The sequence below is a fragment of the Pezoporus occidentalis genome, unplaced genomic scaffold, assembly GCF_034315485.1.
Source record: "Pezoporus occidentalis ecotype Australia unplaced genomic scaffold, CSIRO_AGI_Poc_V1 ctg4, whole genome shotgun sequence".
In the NCBI taxonomy this organism is placed as follows: domain Eukaryota; kingdom Metazoa; phylum Chordata; class Aves; order Psittaciformes; family Psittacidae; genus Pezoporus; species Pezoporus occidentalis.
In genome coordinates, this window is record NW_026915724.1 from 12,892,972 (window position 1) to 12,915,019 (window position 22,048).

General features: G+C 42.5%; 1 protein-coding gene across 26 annotated transcripts in view; it reads right to left on the minus strand.

Annotated features, from left to right (window-relative positions):
- The window catches only part of DTNA (dystrobrevin alpha), a 233,011-nt gene that overhangs the window by 171,188 nt on the left and 39,775 nt on the right, over nt 1-22,048 (minus strand). For 2 of the 26 annotated variants that reach the window (XM_062633460.1, XM_062633458.1), the window contains exon 2: nt 3,984-4,057. The exons of 21 other annotated variants lie outside the window; for them this stretch is intronic. Coding sequence is in view for 1 of the 5 variants with exons in the window: in XM_062633455.1 (XP_062489439.1) it covers nt 14,535-14,551 (17 nt within the window). In the remaining 4 variants the exon portion in view is untranslated. Of the gene's footprint in view, nt 1-3,983; nt 4,075-14,534; nt 14,731-22,048 lie in introns of those variants that run through there. 3 more of the 26 variants (XM_062633456.1, XM_062633455.1, XM_062633459.1) reach the window with 3 other exon arrangements.

The window sequence follows — 22,048 nt, forward strand, 5'->3', positions numbered from 1 at the left end:
GTGATAGGCCTCCAAATAATAGTATAATCCTGCTCCAAAAGCAGAAGTCAGATTGGACCCTGTGCCAGAAAGTTTTCCTTCCTGATCACCTCCACCACAAATGCGCACCACCCAGGCAATGTCTCCATGGGCCATGACGAACAGACCCCAACTTCTCTCCTTTCTCCCGGAGCAGCCCAGGTACAAGGCAGCTCTAAGCTGGTTTCAGCTTTAGCAGTTGCTAAACTGCTGTGCATCATCACTGGGCACAGCATGGTGCTAAGTGAGCTCTAGAGCTCGTGACTGGTATTGGAGCACATCCCACCAGGCTGGGGAAGGGACAGCGGGGAGCTCATGTTGACGTTTGCAGACGCACGTCCTACGTCCGAACAGGGAACAGAGACACTACACCTCCAAGCAGGAAATTCAAAACAGGATTGCTTGAAGCTTTCTTCATAATTTTCTTTCCTTTATTTTTCTGCTATTAGTGACATTTACAAATATGTAACTCTGAAGCCAACACCAGGATAAAGCCTTGTGAAGAAATGATAGCTCAGCTAGATTTGTCATAGTTTCATTCATTTGAGAAATCTGCTTACCATGATCCCAGGTCCTGAGTGTGAGTGTCTAAGCAGGCAAAGCCCTTGCCCTGAGTTCTGCTGAAACGAAGAAGCACAAAGCACACTATGGACTTCCCTTAAAGCTTACAGAAATCAGGCCAAAACATACACTCCTATATGTGTACAGATGCTATAGGTATATATGCATATAACACATGCATAATACATACTCACACTCTAGAGGTACCTTAACCTGGAGTCACTCAAACTAGTATATCTGAGCTTTTCCTCTTCAAAACTGTGACAAAAGTGTGATGATGGAAACTGAAGAAGTTTCAAAAGCCCACAAACATCTTCAGTGAGAAGGCTTTTCACATCAGCTTTGTACTCAATGTACAGTATTAAAAAAAATATCATTTTAATAGCTGACTCCTTATAAATGATTAATGTATTGCATTGCATGTAAGTGCTCTCCTGTTTCTAGGAACATCTACTTGGGTAATACGCTCATTTGTGATTCATGTGCATGTTCTTTTATAATTACAGTGAAACAACAGTTTCTGGGGAAGTGGTTTTTAAAAGTATGTCGGGTGCTGCAGAGCAAGATCAAAGTACAATAAAACTTATGTGGAAGCAAAACTCGTGCATGAATAATGGCATCGGCTCTCACAATGGGCTGTATAAACACATGTAATTCTAAACAGGATGGACTGTATTTTCCATACCAGCAATTAATCATGGAAGGCTATATTCACATGAACAGGCTGAGCACATAAGCTTGAATGTATCACCATAACCATTTGCTTCAGAAATATATACACATACATGCCTGGGTTCCCACCAGCAAGGAAACTCTCACTGCAAGATGTCAACACAAATCTTTACATAGAGTGTTCAGGATCCTATAAACAGCAAACACACATGTAAAAGCAGCCTCAGCAAATAGTAATGACTAAACCAGACAGTCTGTATTTCAGTGCGCAGAGAGGCGGCCAGAGCAGCTGCAAAGACCTCAAGTTCATACCCTGGAATTATCAAGCAGAAAACTGCAAAATGTGCCAGATATGGCACATCAGGATCGAGTCACCTCTTGTTTCGCTTTAGTGAGGAAAGACATTGAGGCAGTGGCTGGAAATAACACTTTGCTTGGATGTTTGAAAGGAAAAGAAATACTTTCTGTAAGCAAGCGTTAAGCAGGGTGCTGAACAACTCCAACACCAGATGATCCCCAAGTTCAAGCAAAAACCCTCATAGCAACTGCAGCACTTCTACTACCACCCATGCAACTCTGGTGGGGACTCTGAATCTCACCTGTCAGTGCTAAAAAGTACAAGACAAATGGGTTTCCAGCTCAGCTATCTGCATTTGGAACATTGTTCAGCTGCAGGGCTTTGGCATTTATCTTAGTAAAAGTAGATTGCAAGTGCAATGATCAGCTGGTGAGCAGCAGTCTGTGTGGAATTCCTTGGTCATCCAGCCCAATCACAGAACACACGGGTTAGCTTACTGCTTCGCAAATATCAAATGAGCACAGAACAAAACATGTCAGAAGGGGTTTCTTCCTAGAAAATGATACAGCTTAAATGGTAGATTTGTTCAGAATAAAAGAAATGAAGCAAATAATGTATTTTACCTCCAAAAATACATTTTTGAGGAATTGTATTGAAATGCTAAGCTTTGAAGGCAATATCCAAATATCACAGTGCTTCTTTAATATAGAGTTATATGGATATTATTTTGCCAAAACAAACTAGAGAACAGAAGAATCCTTGTGGCTTAAACTGCTCTGAGATTTCTCTACAGCCTCTTTGCAAAAATACTAACCTGAGGTGTAATGTGAGAAAAGCAAGTAAGGAGATTCAGGCGGAATGTCTTTCTTCATTCCCAGGTGAACAGAAATCTCCATGACTTGTGTCCAAATATTTCGAAAGCATCAGGACAAGGAAGTGACAGGTACTGAAGACTCCCCCTACCTTCCCCAATTACATGAACCATCAGACTAGAGAAAGAAAACTTTTTTTCCTCTGCTGTGGTATTTCTTTTCACTCATCAGCAATCTAGTCTTCTATGGGATATAATGGTACTTTAAAACCTGAAGTGTGAAGGTCATGAACTGAATTAATTCGAAGGCTAAAAAATCTAGTACCAATAGTAATGGAGTAGTGTAAAAGACATAATCATTATGAAGTGTGTGTAGTTGTTTGTGTATATGAAGGGCTTCAGGGGAATAGAAAATGTGAAAGATTTTCTCTGATGCTGACTGTAGTAAAATTTGAAGTGCCTTGTAATTCCTGGTCCTGTTTGCATGTGGGACCAGCTCCTGTGCTAGGAAATATATTCTGTCACTGGGAGAGATACAGGCAGGACCTTCCAGCTCTGTCTCAGCTGAGGATGCCAGGAGCCCTGCCAGGTCTCCATGTGTGTGCCCAGATACCACCCGGTAATAACCCCATGGCAGACCCAAGTGGGACTATCCCCGCACCCTGGGCTTGGGCTGCACTGCAGGAAAACCCAGAAACACCAGCAGAAGAGAAGTACGGTGCATTCAAGAGGCTCCTCTGTCTGGACGGTGGAAGGACAAGGACTGTTGGTAGCACTGCAGAAAGTACCTGGCATGTTGCTTGCACCCAGGCTGGGAGATGCAGGGCCTGTTCTCACTGCTGCTGAGGGATGACAGGTAAAGACAGGCATGTTCCTGCATTTCTGTTTCACCCTCTCAGATGTCTGCTTTCACCCATCCCAAGTGCGGTCAGCAGGATCACTCTCTCACGGTGTCTGCACGCTATGTTACTCTAGCGTTGCCTGGGCTTTAATGCTCTGCTGCTATACCTTAAAAACAGTGAAGTTTTTCTGCTGAGACAACAGTCAGTACAAAGCACTACCAGCAAACCCTCAAGCAAAAGCCACCCCCAACAACAAAAGAGAACTCAGGGAACACAAAACAAGTCTCTGCTATTAACAGCATTGTGTGAATAACTTAACAGCCTTTTCCACCTCTATCCTCTGTGTGTTAGTATCAAAAGGTTTTAAAAAGCACTCCAAGGGCGTGAGCCTTACCGTAAGAGGCTACAAATCTTAAAAACTGCACATGGAATTCCTTTTCTTTCATAAGCTTCAGAAACGCATTCTCTGAAATCCCCTGTGCTCGTCCATCAATGTGGAGGTGAATAAATGTAGCAAAGAGCAAAGGTATTATGGAGCAGCTTCTTCCCTGCCTGTCACTGCACTGTACAGCCATTCGCATCTGCAGCGTGAGTTCAAAGCTTGAGTAGAAACTGTCACTGTCTGACAAAGCCTTTGCACTCTGTATCAAAAAGCACCCATTCACATTTTCAACAGTATCCTTTTCTCTCCAAGAAGAAAGTTTTCAAGAATAAATGATATTTCTCAAAGCCATTGCCAGTACCCAAGTGCTCCCCACGAAGACAGTTAACTGCACCCTACCCGTAGAAATGATGCTCCTCCGATCGCTTGCTCTGTTCCCTGCTTCTTCTGCCTCAGAGTGCTCAGATCAGATCCTGCCCCAGAGAAAAAGCAGAGTCAAAGGCTTGGGATACTCAGAGCCGAGTCCTGAAGTCAGGCTGCAGGAAGATCAAGGACTACTGGGCTGAAGTGGCATGGAAGAGAGACATATCAAAGTGCACTATCACTCACCCATCACACACAGGTAATTGAGAGCAACTTAATTTGAAACCACTGGTCACCATCTGGTGATAAAATAATGAGACACCAAGTGAGTTAAAGCAAGCTTGCAGATAATGGGATATTTTACTTACACTACATAATGAAATCCATCATCCCCCCCATTCATACTGTCGAGTCTTTCCCAGTTTAGCAGTTTAATACCACTTGTGTTAGCTTTGTCTCTCCTTTGCTTCAATTAGAAGCTGATTTCATCTTTCTAACAGATTGCATAGTACACGCATGTGCACATCACCTTCCAATTCAAGACACTTCTAACATGAAAGGAAGTTAAGTAGAAAAGAGAGCAGCTAAGACTGCCAAAGCTATGCCACTCCTAAAAACAGGCAGAGAAGAAAGCCATTGGGGTGAACATAATTAAACAAGGCAGAATTAAAGCATTAAAAAAAGACAGGACTCTGAGTCTCCCCTTTCTTCACAACTCCTACATGTATATTTATGAATCCTGGAACAGCAGCAAAATAAATAGTAATATCCTAACACAGTGAGAGGCTTTAAATATATGTAAAAGCTTTAAACACCCAACCTGCTCTGCTTCTAATTATTTTTGCTACATGTGAAATAGTTGAGGAAAACATACACAGTATCTTTACTTTGTTAATTATCAGCTGGCTCCTGCTGCACATTACTAAGCTGCTATGGCAGTGACTAATGCCTCTGACAATACTAACTTCCCAATAACACCCTGTGAAGGAATGTGACCTGAACAGTGTAGAAAGAACTAGCTGGAGGTGTTTATTTTCAGATAAAAACGATTTACCCAGGTATAAGACAACAAATATTCAACACCACATGCACAAATCCTGAGGAGGAGGGGCCGCATCACAGTTCCCACACACTGCCTACCACAAGCCAGAGTAACCTGAATGTTTGCGTTTCACATTGTTTGCTCATGGGAGAGATGAGGAGAAGCAAGAGCACCTGGGATTCCTCCCCAGCGGCAGTTTAGATGCTGTGGGCTCTGCTCAGTGACTTCACTAGCACACTGGATGTGCAGTGGCAGTGCCATACCACATACTGATGCTCAGGCTCAGCGACAGTGCCAGTCTGTGCCCCTCAAGAGGGCCAGGCCCTGCGCCATCCCTTCATGCATTCAGTAATTCCCTGATGTGAAGCACACAAGGGGAACGCCCACTGAAGTGAGAGCATGAGGCAGCCATCCCCTTCAGCATGCAAAGAGCAGGGCTGCTCAGCTGCAAGGGACACCAGGTAGTGTTCCAGGTCTTGGGATGGCAAGGACTCGGCATCAGGGAAGATGAAGGAAACACGACTGCCCATAAAAGATTTCTCTGCACTGTTGCAGCCCAGGCACAGCCCTTTTCCCCTCACCTCTGAATACGAGTCTTTTTTTTTTTTTCCTTGTTTTCTCAGTGTAAGTACCTTCTGCCAAATTGATTAGTGTAATAACATTACAGCTTGGCCAGGAGCTTACACGTCTTAGTACTATGTGTGTGAAATAATGTTACTCTCCTTTCCAAATCCTCCTAGAGTGGTTAGGAAAGCCAGCCTTCTCTTGCACAGCTGCAGTATAAAATTGCTGAACAAACCTATTCTGCCTATAATGGGAAGGGACACATTTTCTTCTCTACTGTAAGTAGGTCAATGAAAACATGATGTTGTGAGGAAGAAGCTGTTTTCCTCCGTCCTCTTTCCCCTAATGGCAGTTTCAAATCATTCCAATTTAATTATGTTTCTAGTGTTACCTATAATAACATTGCAAGGTTATTAACAACTGATATATTGGTGGTCTTGAAGTCTGGGGTTTGTGCTTCCTCATGGGCTTACTCTAGCCTCAGGTATACACATGCAATTTCTACACAGGGCACCTCACTGCACAGTTAAGAAAAGCCTGCAAAAAAAATCTAGATGTGTAACGCAACAATACATTATGAGGCACAAATTTTAACTCTCAGCTCTGAGATTTGCATTGAGCTTTTACATTAATGCAATCTCTTTTTGAGGATGAAATGATGACAATCATCTACTCTAAAGTAGCTACACTGTCAACAGTGAACTTGCTCTGAATTAATACTGCCATGAACAAAGTGAGTATTTTCAGTGGAACTACTCCAATTCATTGCACCGAGAGTCTTCTCTGCATGCATCTTGTCAGGAAGAATTAACCAGTAGCTGAAGAAACACTGAACTTGCAGTTACAGCTGTATGAATACTAAATGCAAATTAAAGGACACTGGTAATGAAAAAAATACATTTGGAGGGAGAACACACCATCCCAAACCAGAAAAAAAAAGGAAAAAATACATTACACTAAAGAGACTATAGAACACCTAAAGTCTTCTAAAATGAAAGTTAAACACCAAAATGGGTGTTGCTTTTTTCCTGACAGCCTCTCTATATTTTAGAACAGATGGTGTAAATTAGTCTTGTCGACATAATCTGAAAAAAGGAAAAAATAATTAATTCACCTCACGTAATGCTTGTTGTACACTCTCACTCACCCACACAAAGCACTCCAAAGGCCCCCTTCTGCAACCAACTGTTTCCCATAGCAAAGGCTGCATGCTCTTACAACCCACTCTTTGTACCCTTGTCCTGAAAACAACAGGCCTGCCTAGGACAGTAAAGCTAAGCACGCACAAGTGGACACCAATCTGTCCTCACTGCAAAATTGTTATCCCATGACTTCAAAGGGGACTCAGATTTCATCCTAAGAATCCAATTACATATTTCAAATTTGGAACTCAAATGGACTGTCAAGTGCCAGCTGACAAAGTGAGGTCCCCAAGTATTTCAGGACAACGATATTTGAACTGAAATGCAAAGACAGCTGTTTATGCCTTAACCACTTACCTATGGAACATTTCAAATGGAGGAAATTACATGATGAATAAGTGCCTGTGTACCTCAGCAAATCGCATCCCACTCTGCAGAGAGATCTTTCCAATCACAATTTATAAACCCAGGACACCATGTTTTTCATTAAGAAAATAATTCCATGTGCTGTATTATCACCAGTAACACCAAATCATAAAGATAGTAGAAAAGATATGCAACCCACCTCCCACTATGAGCTAAAGCCAGATACACTTCACTCATGTTTATTAAAACCATTCCTAACACCTCCAGTGATGGAGACTCCACAAAATCCAGTGGCAGCGTGTACCAAGGACAACATTTTCCTAGGGTTTACCTCATCTTTCTGGCTTCACTTTAGACCCATTTCTCTTTTTCCACAGCACAGAAGAGAGATTACTGGGCCTCCTCTTCACAACAGTCCGTTCTGTGCTACCTGCGACTGAAAATCTTCCCGTCTCTTAACCTGCTCCCCAGCAAGCTGCTCTCCTTTAGGCAAAGCAAACATAAACCTTTCAGGCTTTTCCCTTGGGGCATATCCTCCGGATCTCTGGTCATTTTTACTACCCTCCTCCACTTCCAAAGTCGCCAGTGTTTTCTTGAATAGCAGTGTTCCAAACCAAATACAGGACTTCAGCAAGAGAGCTCATCAATGTGTAGCTTGCTCCCTGCAGGCTGTACTTCCATATGCATCCCAATACCAGGCTTTTCTTTTTTGCCTATCTATTGACATTGCCAACTGATGTTCAGCTGGAGATCCACAGTAATGCCCACGCTCCCCTGAAGAGCTGCTGTCTCACCACTTATTTCCCCCCCTGTATTGGTGTCAAGAGCTACCAACACATAGTGCAGGGAGCCCTCTGGAGCTACACACCACCACTGCCAGCCTCTCTGTGCCCAGTGAGACAAATGCGCCCTTTTGATGGCGCCTCATGAAATATCTCAAGTTGTGTGTAGTTCTTAACTAGCACAGAGTGAAAAATACTGCAAATCCAGTGAGGACTGGGCCGATATTTGCATAACCTCCCCCTCCTTTTATATGCCTGCTCTATCTGTCAGGGAAAGGATGGAAAAACTATTAGGACTATTCCTTTCAAGGCTGATATATCCAATTTTATTCCCTTGCTCTATATTGAGTCTGTTAGTATATGTAGTCATGCCTAATACAAGCCCAAGCAGTCATCCACAATGGTGTACAGCAGAAAAAGGATAGGACTAATGACCTGTGAAATAGGTATGGCCAGACCTGGCTAGGCTGAGGCCGCTCTTTGGCAAAGCTTGGTTTGTCTTGGACATAACACAACGGATGACTTATTTAGTACTTTACACACACAGTTACAAAAGCTGAGGCTTTGTGCACAAGGAATTTATTTCCACTTTCAAGAAAAGAGAATGGCCTGAAAAATTATTGGTCTAACCATTTATTTTATGGCTTTTTCATAGAGAATACACTGTTTCAGTGTGGGTTGATATTAAGCAGTGTAACAGCACAGATTAGGCCCATTCAGTCCAAGTTACTACCGAGTTATGTGTAACTGTGTGTGACTCTGAGCAGACACCTATTCACCTTTCAGTGGAAATGCACCATCCTGTGCAGAGTTCACTTAAGCCTGGAAATTGTACTTTTTGAAAGGGCTTTGAACTCTAGCACCTTTAATTCTCTTCAGGAATACATCACCAGATTTAATGTGGATGAAGAACTTATGTCTGCTTGGATTCTTTTCAGCCGTCTGCTACCTAATCTATTTATTTAGCTGTATCATTTCTGAAATCATATTTACTATCTCCTAGACTCACATAATTGCTTCTTGCCATCATCGTTTCAGCAAGTTTCCTTTGCTTACACCCACTTCCTACTATAAAACTTTTTTTCAGCTGCTCTGCTAAATTTTATGCTTGACCTGAAATTTTACATACCAGATTATCAGAGTCAAGCCAAATGTGTTATTTATACATTTTCAGCAATTTTCAAAGCTAAAGTTATTGAAAAGGAATAGTTTTACCTGTGCTAAAAGAAATATTTTATCATTCTTTTGCTGAAAAGCATTCACTCCTCCATGCTTTCACAAAAAAACTGGAACCTGGCAGGTAGGTCCAACTGTCATCTCTCTGATCCTACCAGCAAACAGCCATCGAACTTACTAACAAAAGCCATATTTCATCCCCCTCTAAAAACGTTTCACAAGGAGCTTTAGAGCTTATGAGTGCAAGTGATTGCTCTGTCAGCAGGTCTGAACCTTGCTGATGACTTCTGTTTTGAACTGACAGGGATCTATAGGAGATGCGCTCAGGGGGCTTCTTGCAAGCCACACACAACTTGTGGTATTTGAAGACGTGCCTCCTCCAGAAATTTCCTCCCTGCTGAGACTCTGTAGGCAAGTGGAGGAGATGGAGCAAGGACTTCCACTGAACTACCACTTCTGGATGTGCTGCCAGCATGCTCTGGTTCCTGTGACTATGTGTTCAATGGGTCAGTCAAAAATTCATCCACCTGCTTCTACAGCTGAAATTAGAGGGGAGATGACCTGGAGGATGGGAGTAAGAGAGTCAACAATGGCCTCGCAGGTGGCTGAGAGAAGTGGGAACACAGGATGCAGAACAGGCTGTAATGTGATAGATGGCATAATCAGAAGTGGAGTTCTTTTAAAGAAAAACATGACCTGTTTACATGATAGTCTGGCAGAGTACATGGCTTCACTCTCAGCTATGTCAAGCTCTCCCTGAGCTCCTATAGCTTCATAAAACAATTTGTATTGCATTAAACTGATACAATTTATTTTCCATAATAAGACATGGAAACTGATCAAACTTTTAAGGAAAAAAATTAGGCCACAAAACACTTTGCATTTTGTTTGATCTGTTTTGAAACACATTTTGATGGTGTATATTCAAAGAAAAGTAAAATATCTGTAATTGTAATAGCAATTAAAAATACACATCAAATACCAAGACAAATGCTTTCAAACTCAGATCTATGACGTGCCTTTTTCCTCGGTTCTAGTCTGCAAAAGCCTAGCCAGTTCTCCTAGATGAGATTCAATTTCTCAAGTATGTGAAGCTTTCAGTTACATGAATTAGTTAAGAATCTAATTTAAAAAAGCTGTAAGATTTCAGTTATCACCTCAAAAGTTACAAAATGTTTAAATCAGTGTGCTGCTTTTGTCATTCTGATGTCAATTTACAAGAAAAAAAGAATGATTTAAAACCAGGAAATGGATTATATTTCCATATCACACAAATGATACAGTAGGTCTCTTAATCCAATATAAACTAGTTGTGTATAAAAAAGAAGCGGGGGACACACGTGACATGATAGCCAAACTGTCACTGCTTTATAAATCTGGAAAGAATCAAGTGTTTCCTAATCTTGCTCCAAGGATAATGTCACCTTCAGAATCAACACAGACTGAAAAGGTAATTACCAGAAAGCATATACACTCATTAAATGGTATACCTTAAAAACATAGCAGGAAAGCCTAAGATTACTAACTAATTCTATCTGCAGCTGTTACCTCGTAATGAGTACTCAAGGACAATTTCACTCCAAGCATGCTCTCCTCTGCTTTTCTTGTGCTTACTTTCACTGTGTTTAAAAGAACCTGTCAGAAGTCGTGAATAGTTTTTAAAGCCTACCTGCTCTGCTTCATTTTCCTCCTTTTTTTGTTTTTTCCTTTGAGTGCAAATGTTCTTACAAATTTACAAGGAGGTGTTTCATACCAGAGTAGTCTTATCCTTACAAAAGATACAAAAGAAAATAAGAATGCAGCACTTAGATACCACTTTTCATCCCTTGATCTCAGAGCACTTCACAGAACTGGGCAAGTTTTACTGTCATTGCTCTCAAAAAAAGCTATGCCAAGCCTCCTACATGACTTGTCAAAGATCAGGCACAGAAGCCAACTCATTCCCTCCACTGCCCTAGGGAAGGTTATGTTCAGCAAACAGCTACCACCAAACCAACAAAGAAATTAATAAATAAGAATTCATTATTTCCACTACTTTCCCATCTCTTCTTTATTACTCAGAGTATAATCCCCAGTTCAGGTTTTGCAGCCAAATGTAGCAAAAGGCCACATAATTGGTTCAGACACAGGGAAGACACAGTAAAACTTGGCTTCCTGTAACACCCCTCTGCCAGGGAGGATGGCTTTCTTGAGACTATTAGGTCTTAGGCATTTTCTCAACTACCACAGCTGCAATTAGATGCATTTTTAAACAGCCTATTAGTGGGAAGTATTGCTGTGTTTTCAGGTAAAGTCACTTCATACAGTAATAATTACCTCAGGAAGTTTTATTCCCTGATACACCAGGAGCCAGAACCAAGAGTAAGCGCAGGAGGTCTGACAACACTTGGACTGGCTTCCCTGGGTTCCACTGTGGGTTCAGAGGTGATAACATGGCTGCTGCATAGGTCACAACTGCATTAGTCTTGGTTGTGGGTGTTTTGGGGGGTCTTTTTTTAAAGAATTACCAAATCACACTATTGAGGTTTTCTATGGCAAGCTGTATTATATACAGCATTGGCTGCCATACTTTGCCAAAACAAATTAGCTGCTGTCACTGGAAGCAGATTCATCAGAACCCAAAGGAAATCATATCACTGTGAGCTGCTTCTAGGTACTTTTGAACTCAGAAAAATGCCAGCACATTGTCAGGGAACCTTGGGGAAATGGTCCTTAAAATCATTACCAGCAGGTTGCTGATGACATCCCTATTTTGCTACTTAACGGCAGAATCATCACTGCAAAAAGCTTGAAGATGAGGCTAGAAACAAAGATTTACAAAGGAAAAAATAAATCATAACAGAAAGAAAGTGGGAATCACATACAATCACAGTAAAGTCTAGCAATGAAGGATTTTAACCCCCATATGCATATCGCTACCACTGGTTTTAGCAGGGTTAATGAAGAAGAAAGCATAGGATTTATTAAAGGACAAAATGCTGCAAATCCATTTTCACCTCAGAAAGCATTGTTGCTTTCTCTCATGAGAAAGTTGCTTACAACTTCATGGCAATGAAAAGGGAGGGACTGCGACCTGCCTGCTCCAGAACAGTCAGAGCAGCACCAGTGTGGCACATGCTAGTGATGAACAGTGCTCCAGCATCAGAGTAGCACCTTAACCACTCAGAGTACCCAAAAGTAGGAGGCACCTATGCTTCAGCTGTAGGCCTGTGCTTCCCTCATCAAAGTCCTGTCCCCTGCTTGGTCTCCCTGAAGACTGGGGCCTCCATGATCTCTCTCTCTCTGCAAAGCAAGAGGCAAGGGCTGGGGGCAGGTGCCCCTCTGTCCCAGCAGCACTTCTCCAGGGAGTCCTGGGCAAGGGGAGGAAGGCAAGGCTGCAGTAAGGGAAGAGCCCAGAAGGTCAAGAATAATGTGTTACCACCCCCTCAACACTTTGTTACAAAAGCCTTTAAGAAAAAGACGTGTCCCTTTCTCTCCTTCCTCCCTCCCCACTTCCCAACAAATCCTCACCCCAACTGTGCAAAATTCACCCTAACGGTTGGCCAAGGACTGTCCATTTCAGAAAAATATGCCACAATGTAATAATATATAAAGTATATCAAATACAGCAACATTTTCTACAGGAAAATACCAGTCCACTGAAGATTTTCCGTTTACTGCTACAACAATTGAAGACATTATTTCAGGTGGATTAGATACACTGGAATATATCTTTTAAAGTTACTCCAACACCACACTGTAGTTCTTTGCCCTGGGAACTCCCTGTTCCTGGATCAGATGCTCATTCCCTTCCAGGAACGAGATTTTTAAGGCAGCTTAACTTCCCAGAATACAAAGCAAGTTTCTTTGTGACAAAGCTCTCCAGTGCCTCTTGGAACATTTAATTATGGGAGAAGGGTCTCAGATAATGAAATGGGAACATTATGCTCCTGAACTGTAACTTCTGAAAAGCAATACATTGTGGTAGGGAAATGCAATTTAATTTCAAACTGACTCAGGAATTTCCTATGGAACATTAATTCTATTTTCTGCTCACCTCTGAATGTCAGTTTATTCTCCTCCTTCAGTTTAGGAGGGTTTTAAAAGGTGCAGCGAATCTCTACTTCCAAATCTGTGGATTTCTCCTCTCTCCTGCCTTTTGCCACAGCCCTGGGGAGGGTGCATCTGAAGACAGAAGCCTATTGTGCTAAGCCTTATCAGAGGCAATGCCTAGCCCAAGGAACTGCTATCTAGGTACCTAACACAGAAGAGTAATGAAGGTATTTCCACCCCCTCAAGTTTACAGGGGCTCTGAGAGTTCACACAACTTGCCTGCAGCTGCACAGCATCCTGTGCAGCAGCCAGAAACTAACCACAGCTTTACTCAGCCCCACTGTGAGTTTTTACTGATCTTGACACATTTTCTCTCAAAGTTTTTCCACTTCAATACCAAAACAAATATTATAGCAAGAACAAATATTTATGTAAGTAACTGTTGGTCTTGAAATTTAGCATGGGACTGAAGTGTTCAGCTGGTCTGAGCTAGTACAAGAATACCCACTAGTACAACTGTAAGAGAAGTGGCTTGAGTGTCATTCTTACCCCTGCAGTTGTTTTTTTCCAGATTTACTCTAAAGGTTATATATTTCCTTCTTCTCCAACCCCTACATGTAACCACACAGAAAACACTTCATGGCATATTTGCTCACCCAAATATATCCAGAAGTTCTGGAAAATTCAGGTAAGCTGATCAACAGGGATGAACTCCATCAAACGGAAGCAACCTAACAAAACATACCAGATGGATCATCTTTCCTTCAAAGAGGAACCATTTCTATTTTAGTTCCCCCAATTCCACATATTTTGCAAGCACAGACTGCCGTTATGTGAGTCTCTTTGGGACTGATATCTATAACCAAAAATGTTAGGCGTTCCAGTTATCTGCAGACAGCACCTACTTCCTACAGTTATTATGGGCAGTACTAACATGTCAGGAATTCTGAGTATGTTTGGGTGAACTGCCACCAAATCCAAAATTGGGAGCTCCTCTACTATGAGTGTACAACACGTATGCCCAGAATAAATGGTAAAAACAATGCTGGCATTTAGGTGATTCTCATTCAAAGCACAGATTCAGATGAAACTCCCGGTATCCAAGTACCTGCTATCTAGCAAATACTACATATGGAAATATGGAAAACTGCACACTTTTCAACTTTGTAATAATAAGCAGCATTTCAAACTGATATATCCCACTGATGAAGAGCAAAGGTATATAACAAAATTCAGCTGCTAGGAAAAGAGCACTCAAATCTGCAATGGTAAAATTGTTAAAGCCAAAGACTCCCTAGGTATGCCAAGATAAGTAACCTTGTGGGTTAACACTTCACTGAGGAATAAAGTTCAAACTGTAATGGGAAAACAGTGGGGAATAAATCACACATCTACCTCATCCTACAAGAACTGCCTGAAAGCAGAAGCAAAGCCCAGAGGAACCACTGAAGCAAACATATGCAAAGGCAGACTTCCTACTTACCCTATGGTATGCACCATGATCTCTTTTGCCACCTTAGTAATTCCAAAGAATCCAGAACGATGTTATTTTTTAAGGGAATACTAGAATTGTTAGAGGAGACAGAGGCAAGCTGACAGGCAGAGCTTTGTGAGAAGCCAGGCAGAGAGGGATGAATTTAAACCCTGGCTCAAGACGCTGTGTATTCTGTGTCTATCTTTAACTTCTAAATGATTTGGTTTCACATTCCTCTGAAGTCCTGCTGGCAGATGCCTCTGCGCAGCTTTACCAATCGCAGGCACCCGGGCCCCCTCCCCTCCCCTTCCTCCCTCCCTTTCCCCAAGTCTGCCACTCCACCCCCATCTCCCCCATTCCCAGAGTCCAGGTTTGAATCCCGGAGCCAGCGACTGAATTGCAGTCAGAAACAGGATGGCAAGAAAACCTCTTCTGTAGGGGACTGCAAGATCTAGGGCTGGGGGAATAAAGCAATTCACCCTCGTTGCACGAAGCTTCTGCAGAGGCTCGTATCTGTATGTTTACAGCACTTCTGCCCATGCAGACTGCTTTACTGAGGAATGGCATACAAACAAAAACACAAAATAAAACAAGATGTTACCAGATCTTAAAACACCAAACTTCTGGACTTCCACTCTCAGCACATTTGTGGCTCCTGACAATAACAATGCATTGCAATGTTGTGCAGAAGTCAGACTCTGAAATCCAGACAACTGATTCGCAGCATTCAAGGTGACTGAAATGGGGAAAAAAAAGTCCTTCCATGTAACCCAGAAGGTCTGTATCCCTCCCAGGAACTTCAGGAGTCACTAGCATTGACATAAACACCTGGCTCTTAATATGAGCCTTATGGGCTTTTAAATTGTAAACACGCATTCAGTTTGAATACTTCTTGCCATCAAGACGGCCTTATCTCAGAAAGGGTTGGGAGGGGAACAAGCCACAAGACTGTAAAACATATGAATTACTGAACACTTTCAGTTGCAACTGGAACATATCAATTGACAGTCATACTAATTCAAACAGAGGAACATAAGAAATGTCTCTGGTTTACAGTCTTCAGCCTTTGAGTGGCTACCAAGAGGGGTTCATTCGTATCCAGAGATGCAGCCAAGCAAGAAGCAAGCACAGGCTGGGGTGGGGCAAGGCCAAGCTATGCCCAAAATCACTTAGCTAACAACACCATTTATAAGTGCCTCCCCAATGCCCTATTTGATGAGGAATTACACTTCTCAGGGCACCAGTGTTGAGAGGCTGGACTGATTTAGTAGTGAAAGTAATCATGCGTTTACTTCAAGCTAACAAAGGAAATAGCTCAAACTTGAGAAGGCCTAAAGGCGGTGGGGGGGGGGGGTAGAAACATCCAAAGAGCTGTATCTTTGTGGGCAGTAAGTAAGCCTGCACTTCATCTCCTGCCAGCCACTCTTCATGATGCTGTTTGATAACATATATGTAACATATAAAGTTTGATGAAAACAGTAACTCCAGAACTATTTTCATGGTCAGTCTCACAGAGAAGAAGGCAAGAGCTGCTCTTAACCTGGAGTCAGCTCAGGTTTGTAGGCCTGGAAAAGTTGTCACCAATATACAAATATTAAAGAATAAACTAGATGACAGCTTCTGAAAAGTCAAAAGATTTATTTTGAATCACTAACCCTTGTTACTATTAGCAAAGCCAGATTTCAGTAACATAGAAGTATAGGATCATGGAATGGTTTGGGTTGGAAGGGACCTTAGAGCTCATCTAGTTCCTTCCTGTAATGGGCAGGGACACCTTCCACTAGACCAGGTTGCTCAAAGCCACATCCAACCTGGCCTTAAACACTTAAGAGAGACAAAGAGAGAAAGAACAAAGAGAAGTTGTGCCTCTGTGGCTGAGAGCTCCTTTTAATTAGGACAATAAGGAAGGAAGAAAGAAGCTCCCCATGGAAGAAGGTGTGATGGACAAATGTGGTGGTTCAGAAGTTAAGTCATCAACAGGAAGGATTAAGACAACAAAGGCAGGGAAATCCAAAGAAGTATGGCCACACTTTCATCTAAACTTGTGTGTTTCCCTTACTAAATACGGGGAAGAAGAGATTGGATTTTAGATCCTCTAAAAGAGCACTTCAAGTGTTTGCTTCCCATGTCTCTTAAGAAGTTATTTATAAACCTGAGTATGTGTGTGGGGGGGGTGGAGATCCAGGAAACAGGATGCTGGAAATTACTGTGAAACCCTGGATGTCAACGTGGACAGCATGATCCCAATCCCATGAATGAGACAGTCAGAGGTCGTATGTCTAAAACTTCTATCACATAAGCCAAAGGAAAAGACAGGTGTCCGGTTTCCTCAGCTGAAGAGACATGCAATAATACCAGTGTCTAATGTGCAATTTGAAGTGTGCAGCAAGAGGAGATTTACCATGGCTGTGAGAGGCAATACTACTCCTTCCCTCCCAGCAGTGTCTATTGCTTATAACCATCACCAAATGTAATAGATCAGGGACCTCTGTGGCATTAAATTTGGGATATATGAATATATACTAATCACAAGCTCTTGAGGAGCAGTGGGAGCAGGAGCTGGCGTGGGAGCAGAGAAGGGAGCAGCAGGGTAATCTGGTACCAGTGACAAGTGTAAATAGGTAACATGTTTGGTATCATGTGACTTCCTTCCCATTCCCAATTTAGCCTGGTGCCTAAGAGACATGATCTGTCCCTTCATGTTTTCATATTTTTAATGTGCACAGAATTTGCTCTTTGTCTTCCCTCGTCTGTCAGTATCTTGAATTCATTTGTCTTGACAGTTTTAAGATCTGGGCTTACTGGGACAAGCAATGTCTTCTACCCTACGGGCTGAGCTCTTCTAGGTCTTACTAAGAGTACTTTTTGCTCTTAGGAATGATCTTTTTAACCTCTGCAGATGATTCCAGCACAGGTTTGCTCAAGAGTAAGAGCTCTGAGTAGCGGACAGGCATTGCATTGACAGGAACGCAGTTCCTGCCTGTCGCAGTGGATCCAGCACACTGACTTTCTTTGGCATTACTCCATGTACACACGCCTCACTCTTGGCTACTCAGCTACATGGTTACACCAAGAGCCCACTCCAACACCCTCAAACAGGTGGGTTTGAGCCAAGGGCTGACCCATAAGTTGCCTCTCTCCCAACTACCACATTTTTTTACTGGAAATGACAGGAAACAGCTTTAGAAACTGCTGGAGATGGGGGCTCTCGGATGCACCCACCAGCACCCACTCCCTTGCTGCCCTCCACAACACAGCCTCCAGCACAGCAGGGTACATTTCCTCTGGAAGGCAGCCCAGGCGACAGAGGTGGGCTCACACTGGGCAAAACACTGCCATGGTCTCCCAGTGTGGTCTGACTGCGCTGAGTATACTCCTCCTACCATTTCCAGGAGGCTCACTGGATAATGGGAGGAAGCTAGAACTGTTCAGAAGGGTTAGCTCTGCTATTTGCAAAACATGTTCAAATTGCCTGAATTCTCGGTAAGCATTAATTAAGTAAATGGGGAATGCGCTCAGTACATGGACTATGTACTCCATGAGCAGCAACAGAGGATTTTCTGTGCTGGCTTTTCTGTTCTTGTCTATGCTTCTATGATTCAAGCTATGTGGGAAGAAGGCAGATTATCCATAGTCACACATCTAAGCTTCAGAAACAAATCATATTTTCAGTCAATCCCTTTTACCGAATAAAGAAAAACCCCATGATTTACTTTTGAACATTTCTCCCCTTTCTCCTATGTTTTGCATTTAAACTTTGGCAGAGTTTTTTTTTTACAAGCCTATGTTTTAAACCAGTACTTATCATCATATATAAGCATGTCACATCTACAAGAGCTAGGATATAAATGCTTTGGCTTAATTTTTGTACACAAGGACAAAGTATGGACATTCTGTAAGTAAGCAATTTACAAAAAAATGTGCACTTGCCCTGTTATCTGCAAAATCAAACCATTCTTTAACAGATGCAGTTTCAAGTTTACTTGAAAAAGACCTATGAGGACAACCAGAACAGTTCTGCTTCCATTCGTCTTTAATCCAAATGCTAAGTACAAGAAAAAGACTACTCTTTTTGTTAGCTGTCCGACTGATCACTAACCTGAAGATCTCCAAGATATATTAAAATATAGTGAATTTTAAAATAACGAGGTTTTGTAGGTAAATGGTTGAATTTTACCACACTGAAAGGAAAAATATTTTTCAAAAAATAAGTAAGCCAGGTAAACCCAATCCCACATAGTGCTGAGCCCTGAAAAGTCTTTCCTGGCCTGATGGCATTCACGGATAAAAAAAAAGGCTGTATCATCCATTATTGGTCCTTGAAGGGTTTGAAGTACCAGCTACAGTTCATTAAAAGTTGCTTGGTGAGCAGTGCATCTAATGAAGATTGTTTTGCTAAGGATTTATGATCCTTCTTCTTTATTGCTTCCAACAACAGTAATCCCCATTCCACCTAAAGTCTCACGAGCACTCCTACCCCCTCAGGACATAAGTGTTGCCCACCTACACTTTCATCTTCTTTTAATGTACCATGAAACCAACCTGCACGACCACCTCCACCATAATGCCTTTAATTTCCCCAGGCCTCCACAGCTGTTCTTCCTCCAGGTACTGCCCTGATCAGTACTCCCATTGACTTCCACGCGCCCTCCTGTACTTTTTCCCTACCTGCGAAAAAGCAGCAAGCTGGTCATGAAGCTCATTTAGAGCTGTGGGTACCAGACTAGGAGCTGTTTCAAGAGGTGAATGTTGCCTGTCCTGTCCTTTTTGGGGTGATATCTTGAATCCCATTTCATGAGAGTCAAGGAGAATCAGTACAGCTGAGATTTCCTCCATTGTTAAACTTAGCAGGAAACGTTTAATGAGTTCAAAACTACTGGCTGCGGCCAGGAGTGTGAGAAAAACAAACACAGCACCATTGTTTTCCCTTAGAAAGCCAAACTCAGAAGGAAAACAAACAAACATCCCACATGAAAGCTACAAACATTCATGACACAGCCTTTGCTTCAGCACTAGATGAGCTCTGTCTCCTCCATGGTAAGAACTCCCTTCTGCTTTGAAGGTTTCATGTCTGCTCCAACCAAGTATACAAATGAAGATTGCTAATTAAGAGAGCTCATCTGCAGCCTGTTCCTGTAATGAGTAACTGAAACAGGGAAGTTCAGGTTGGATATACGGAAGAAGTTCTTCACTGTGAGGGTGGTAAGACACTGGGACAGGCTGCCCAGAGAAGCTGTGGTTGCCCCATCCCTGGCAGTGTTCAAGGCCAGGCTGGACAGGGCTTGGAGCAACCTGGTCTAGTGGAAGGTCCCCCTGCCCATGGCAGCAGTGTTCGACTTAGATGACCTTACAGTCCCTTCCAACCCAAACCATTCTGTGATTCTATGATTCTATGAAATATTTGTGAAAGTAAAGACTGCAACACCAAAATTTGCTTTGTCACAACCTTCCCCTGAAATTGATATCCTTATTCCTGAAATTATATTATTTATTTTTGTTATGGAAAGGGCTCTGTTATCCTGTCTCACTCCAGCACTTTGGTTTCATTGCAGCTGAAAAAGGTCTGCAGTAAGCTATTTCATAAAAATGGCACAAATATTATGTATTTCTATTTGCCTGGATAGACAACCACAGGCCTTGGGTGGAAATTCAGCCAGTGCCTGAAGTGTGCGTGCAGGCAGACATGCATGTGGATGGAGCGAAACACACACACACTTTGTTTCAGAACTGGAAGAGGATAATCTACGAAACAGATTCTCTGTTCAGTTGAGTCAAAGGTAGGAACAATCCCCTTTCATTCACCCCACATACCACTAAAAATCCCTCCTGCTCTAAAAGAAAACTCACTTTATTCTCTCCTCCAGATGAAAAACGGAAAAAAAGAGGAAATTACTTTTTTTTAAGGAAAAAAATACATAGCAAGAACACAGAAGGAGGCCTGGAAGTCTCAGAAACTGCTAATGAGACCTGGAGCCTTAATATATAGGCCAACCACACGAATCCCATCAGATCAGTTATGCAAAAGCAGGCAGCGTCTGACTTACTCTCTGTAACGCATCAGTGCTCTGCAGGGGCTGGGGGAGACGTCTCAGCCGCACAGCCCTCTCTTGCCCTCTCCGCCCTAGCCCCAAGGTGCACACAGACCCCTCAGGTTTTGGGGGGTAATACCCCAGAAGGGGAGGTTAGATCAGCTGGAGGGCCTGGGCTGGGAGCAGGCAGGTTGAGACAGCCCGGAAGAAGCTTGTCCTACTGCTCCCTCTGCTGTACCCATCCTGCGGAGAAATCCCAAATGTCATACAGAGAAGCCGGATGGCACTTTTCAGCGAGCGAGCTGCAGGTAACAGACCCAGAGACGCTTGGAAAAAGGGTAAAGTCGCAGCTGACGAGGAAGAAACCACCACCACGTTCAGGAGATGTGACAGCACGGACCTTTGCGCATTTAATGTATCAAATCTCTTTTGCTCTGTACCTGCCAGGATTATCCTTACACTCCCAAAACGGTAAAGGAAAATAATGTCTCTCCTTGGGCACGATCATCTCGATGTAGAACACATACTGGGATAATGAGCTCATCTTATGAGATGGATGGGTGTCAGGATCAGCTGTAGAGAAAGGCCCAGCGAGGGAGCTCTCCTTGCAGAGCTGCCGGCAGCAGCCAAGCACCACATCAGGCAATGCAGACAGCAAAGGGAGAGAAACACATTAGTGCCACACCAAATTTGAACACAAAGCATAGGCAAAAAAGGCAGAAAGAGGAAAAATGGCTTTTGGAAATGGAGTCAATTAATCACATGGGAATTACCAATCTGACTGTCATAGAGAATGTTTGCTTTATCCTGCAACCACCTGAACACAGCTCCCATCAATAATCCCACTTCACTTATTTCTGAGGGCTGAGAACTTGGCAGTGCTGGATAGCACCTATAAAAGACATTTGTAGCTGCCATGAAAGCATTTATTTGAACGTAAGGAAACCTGTACCCCAAGAAAAAATACATATTTTCAAAGGCTTAGACACTGCAATGTGCTTTTTGCAACCTCCAGAGCAACACTTCAGTTACTCCACAATTTCCTTTAGCACTGATTTATGGAAATCTAGAGTAGAAGCCATTTCAAAGGAAGAAATCCCTCTCAAGTACTTTCCCCTGCAAAGGTGCACACTCATCAGAATAGGGAGAAATGATGAGAAGAATCAGCACCTTCAGGAAAAGTGGACACTTTCATAATAAAAGAGGTCATAAAAGCCTGGAATGTAACTTTGAAAGACCAGACATGCACTCATCTTAAACATTCTGGAGAATTTCAGGAACTTCACACAACTTTCAACAGAAACAAAACAAAATCCCCTTCCTAATACCAATATGAGATTAAAAAAAAAAGAAAAAATCAGTGAATTCCAGAAAGGCATTGTTAATAGATTAACTGCGTTCCCTTTTTTCTCCATGCCCCAAGTATTTCCTTTCATAATATAGACATTTACCAGCTCATGAAAATACTTTAAGCTGGACTTTATGATATAACCT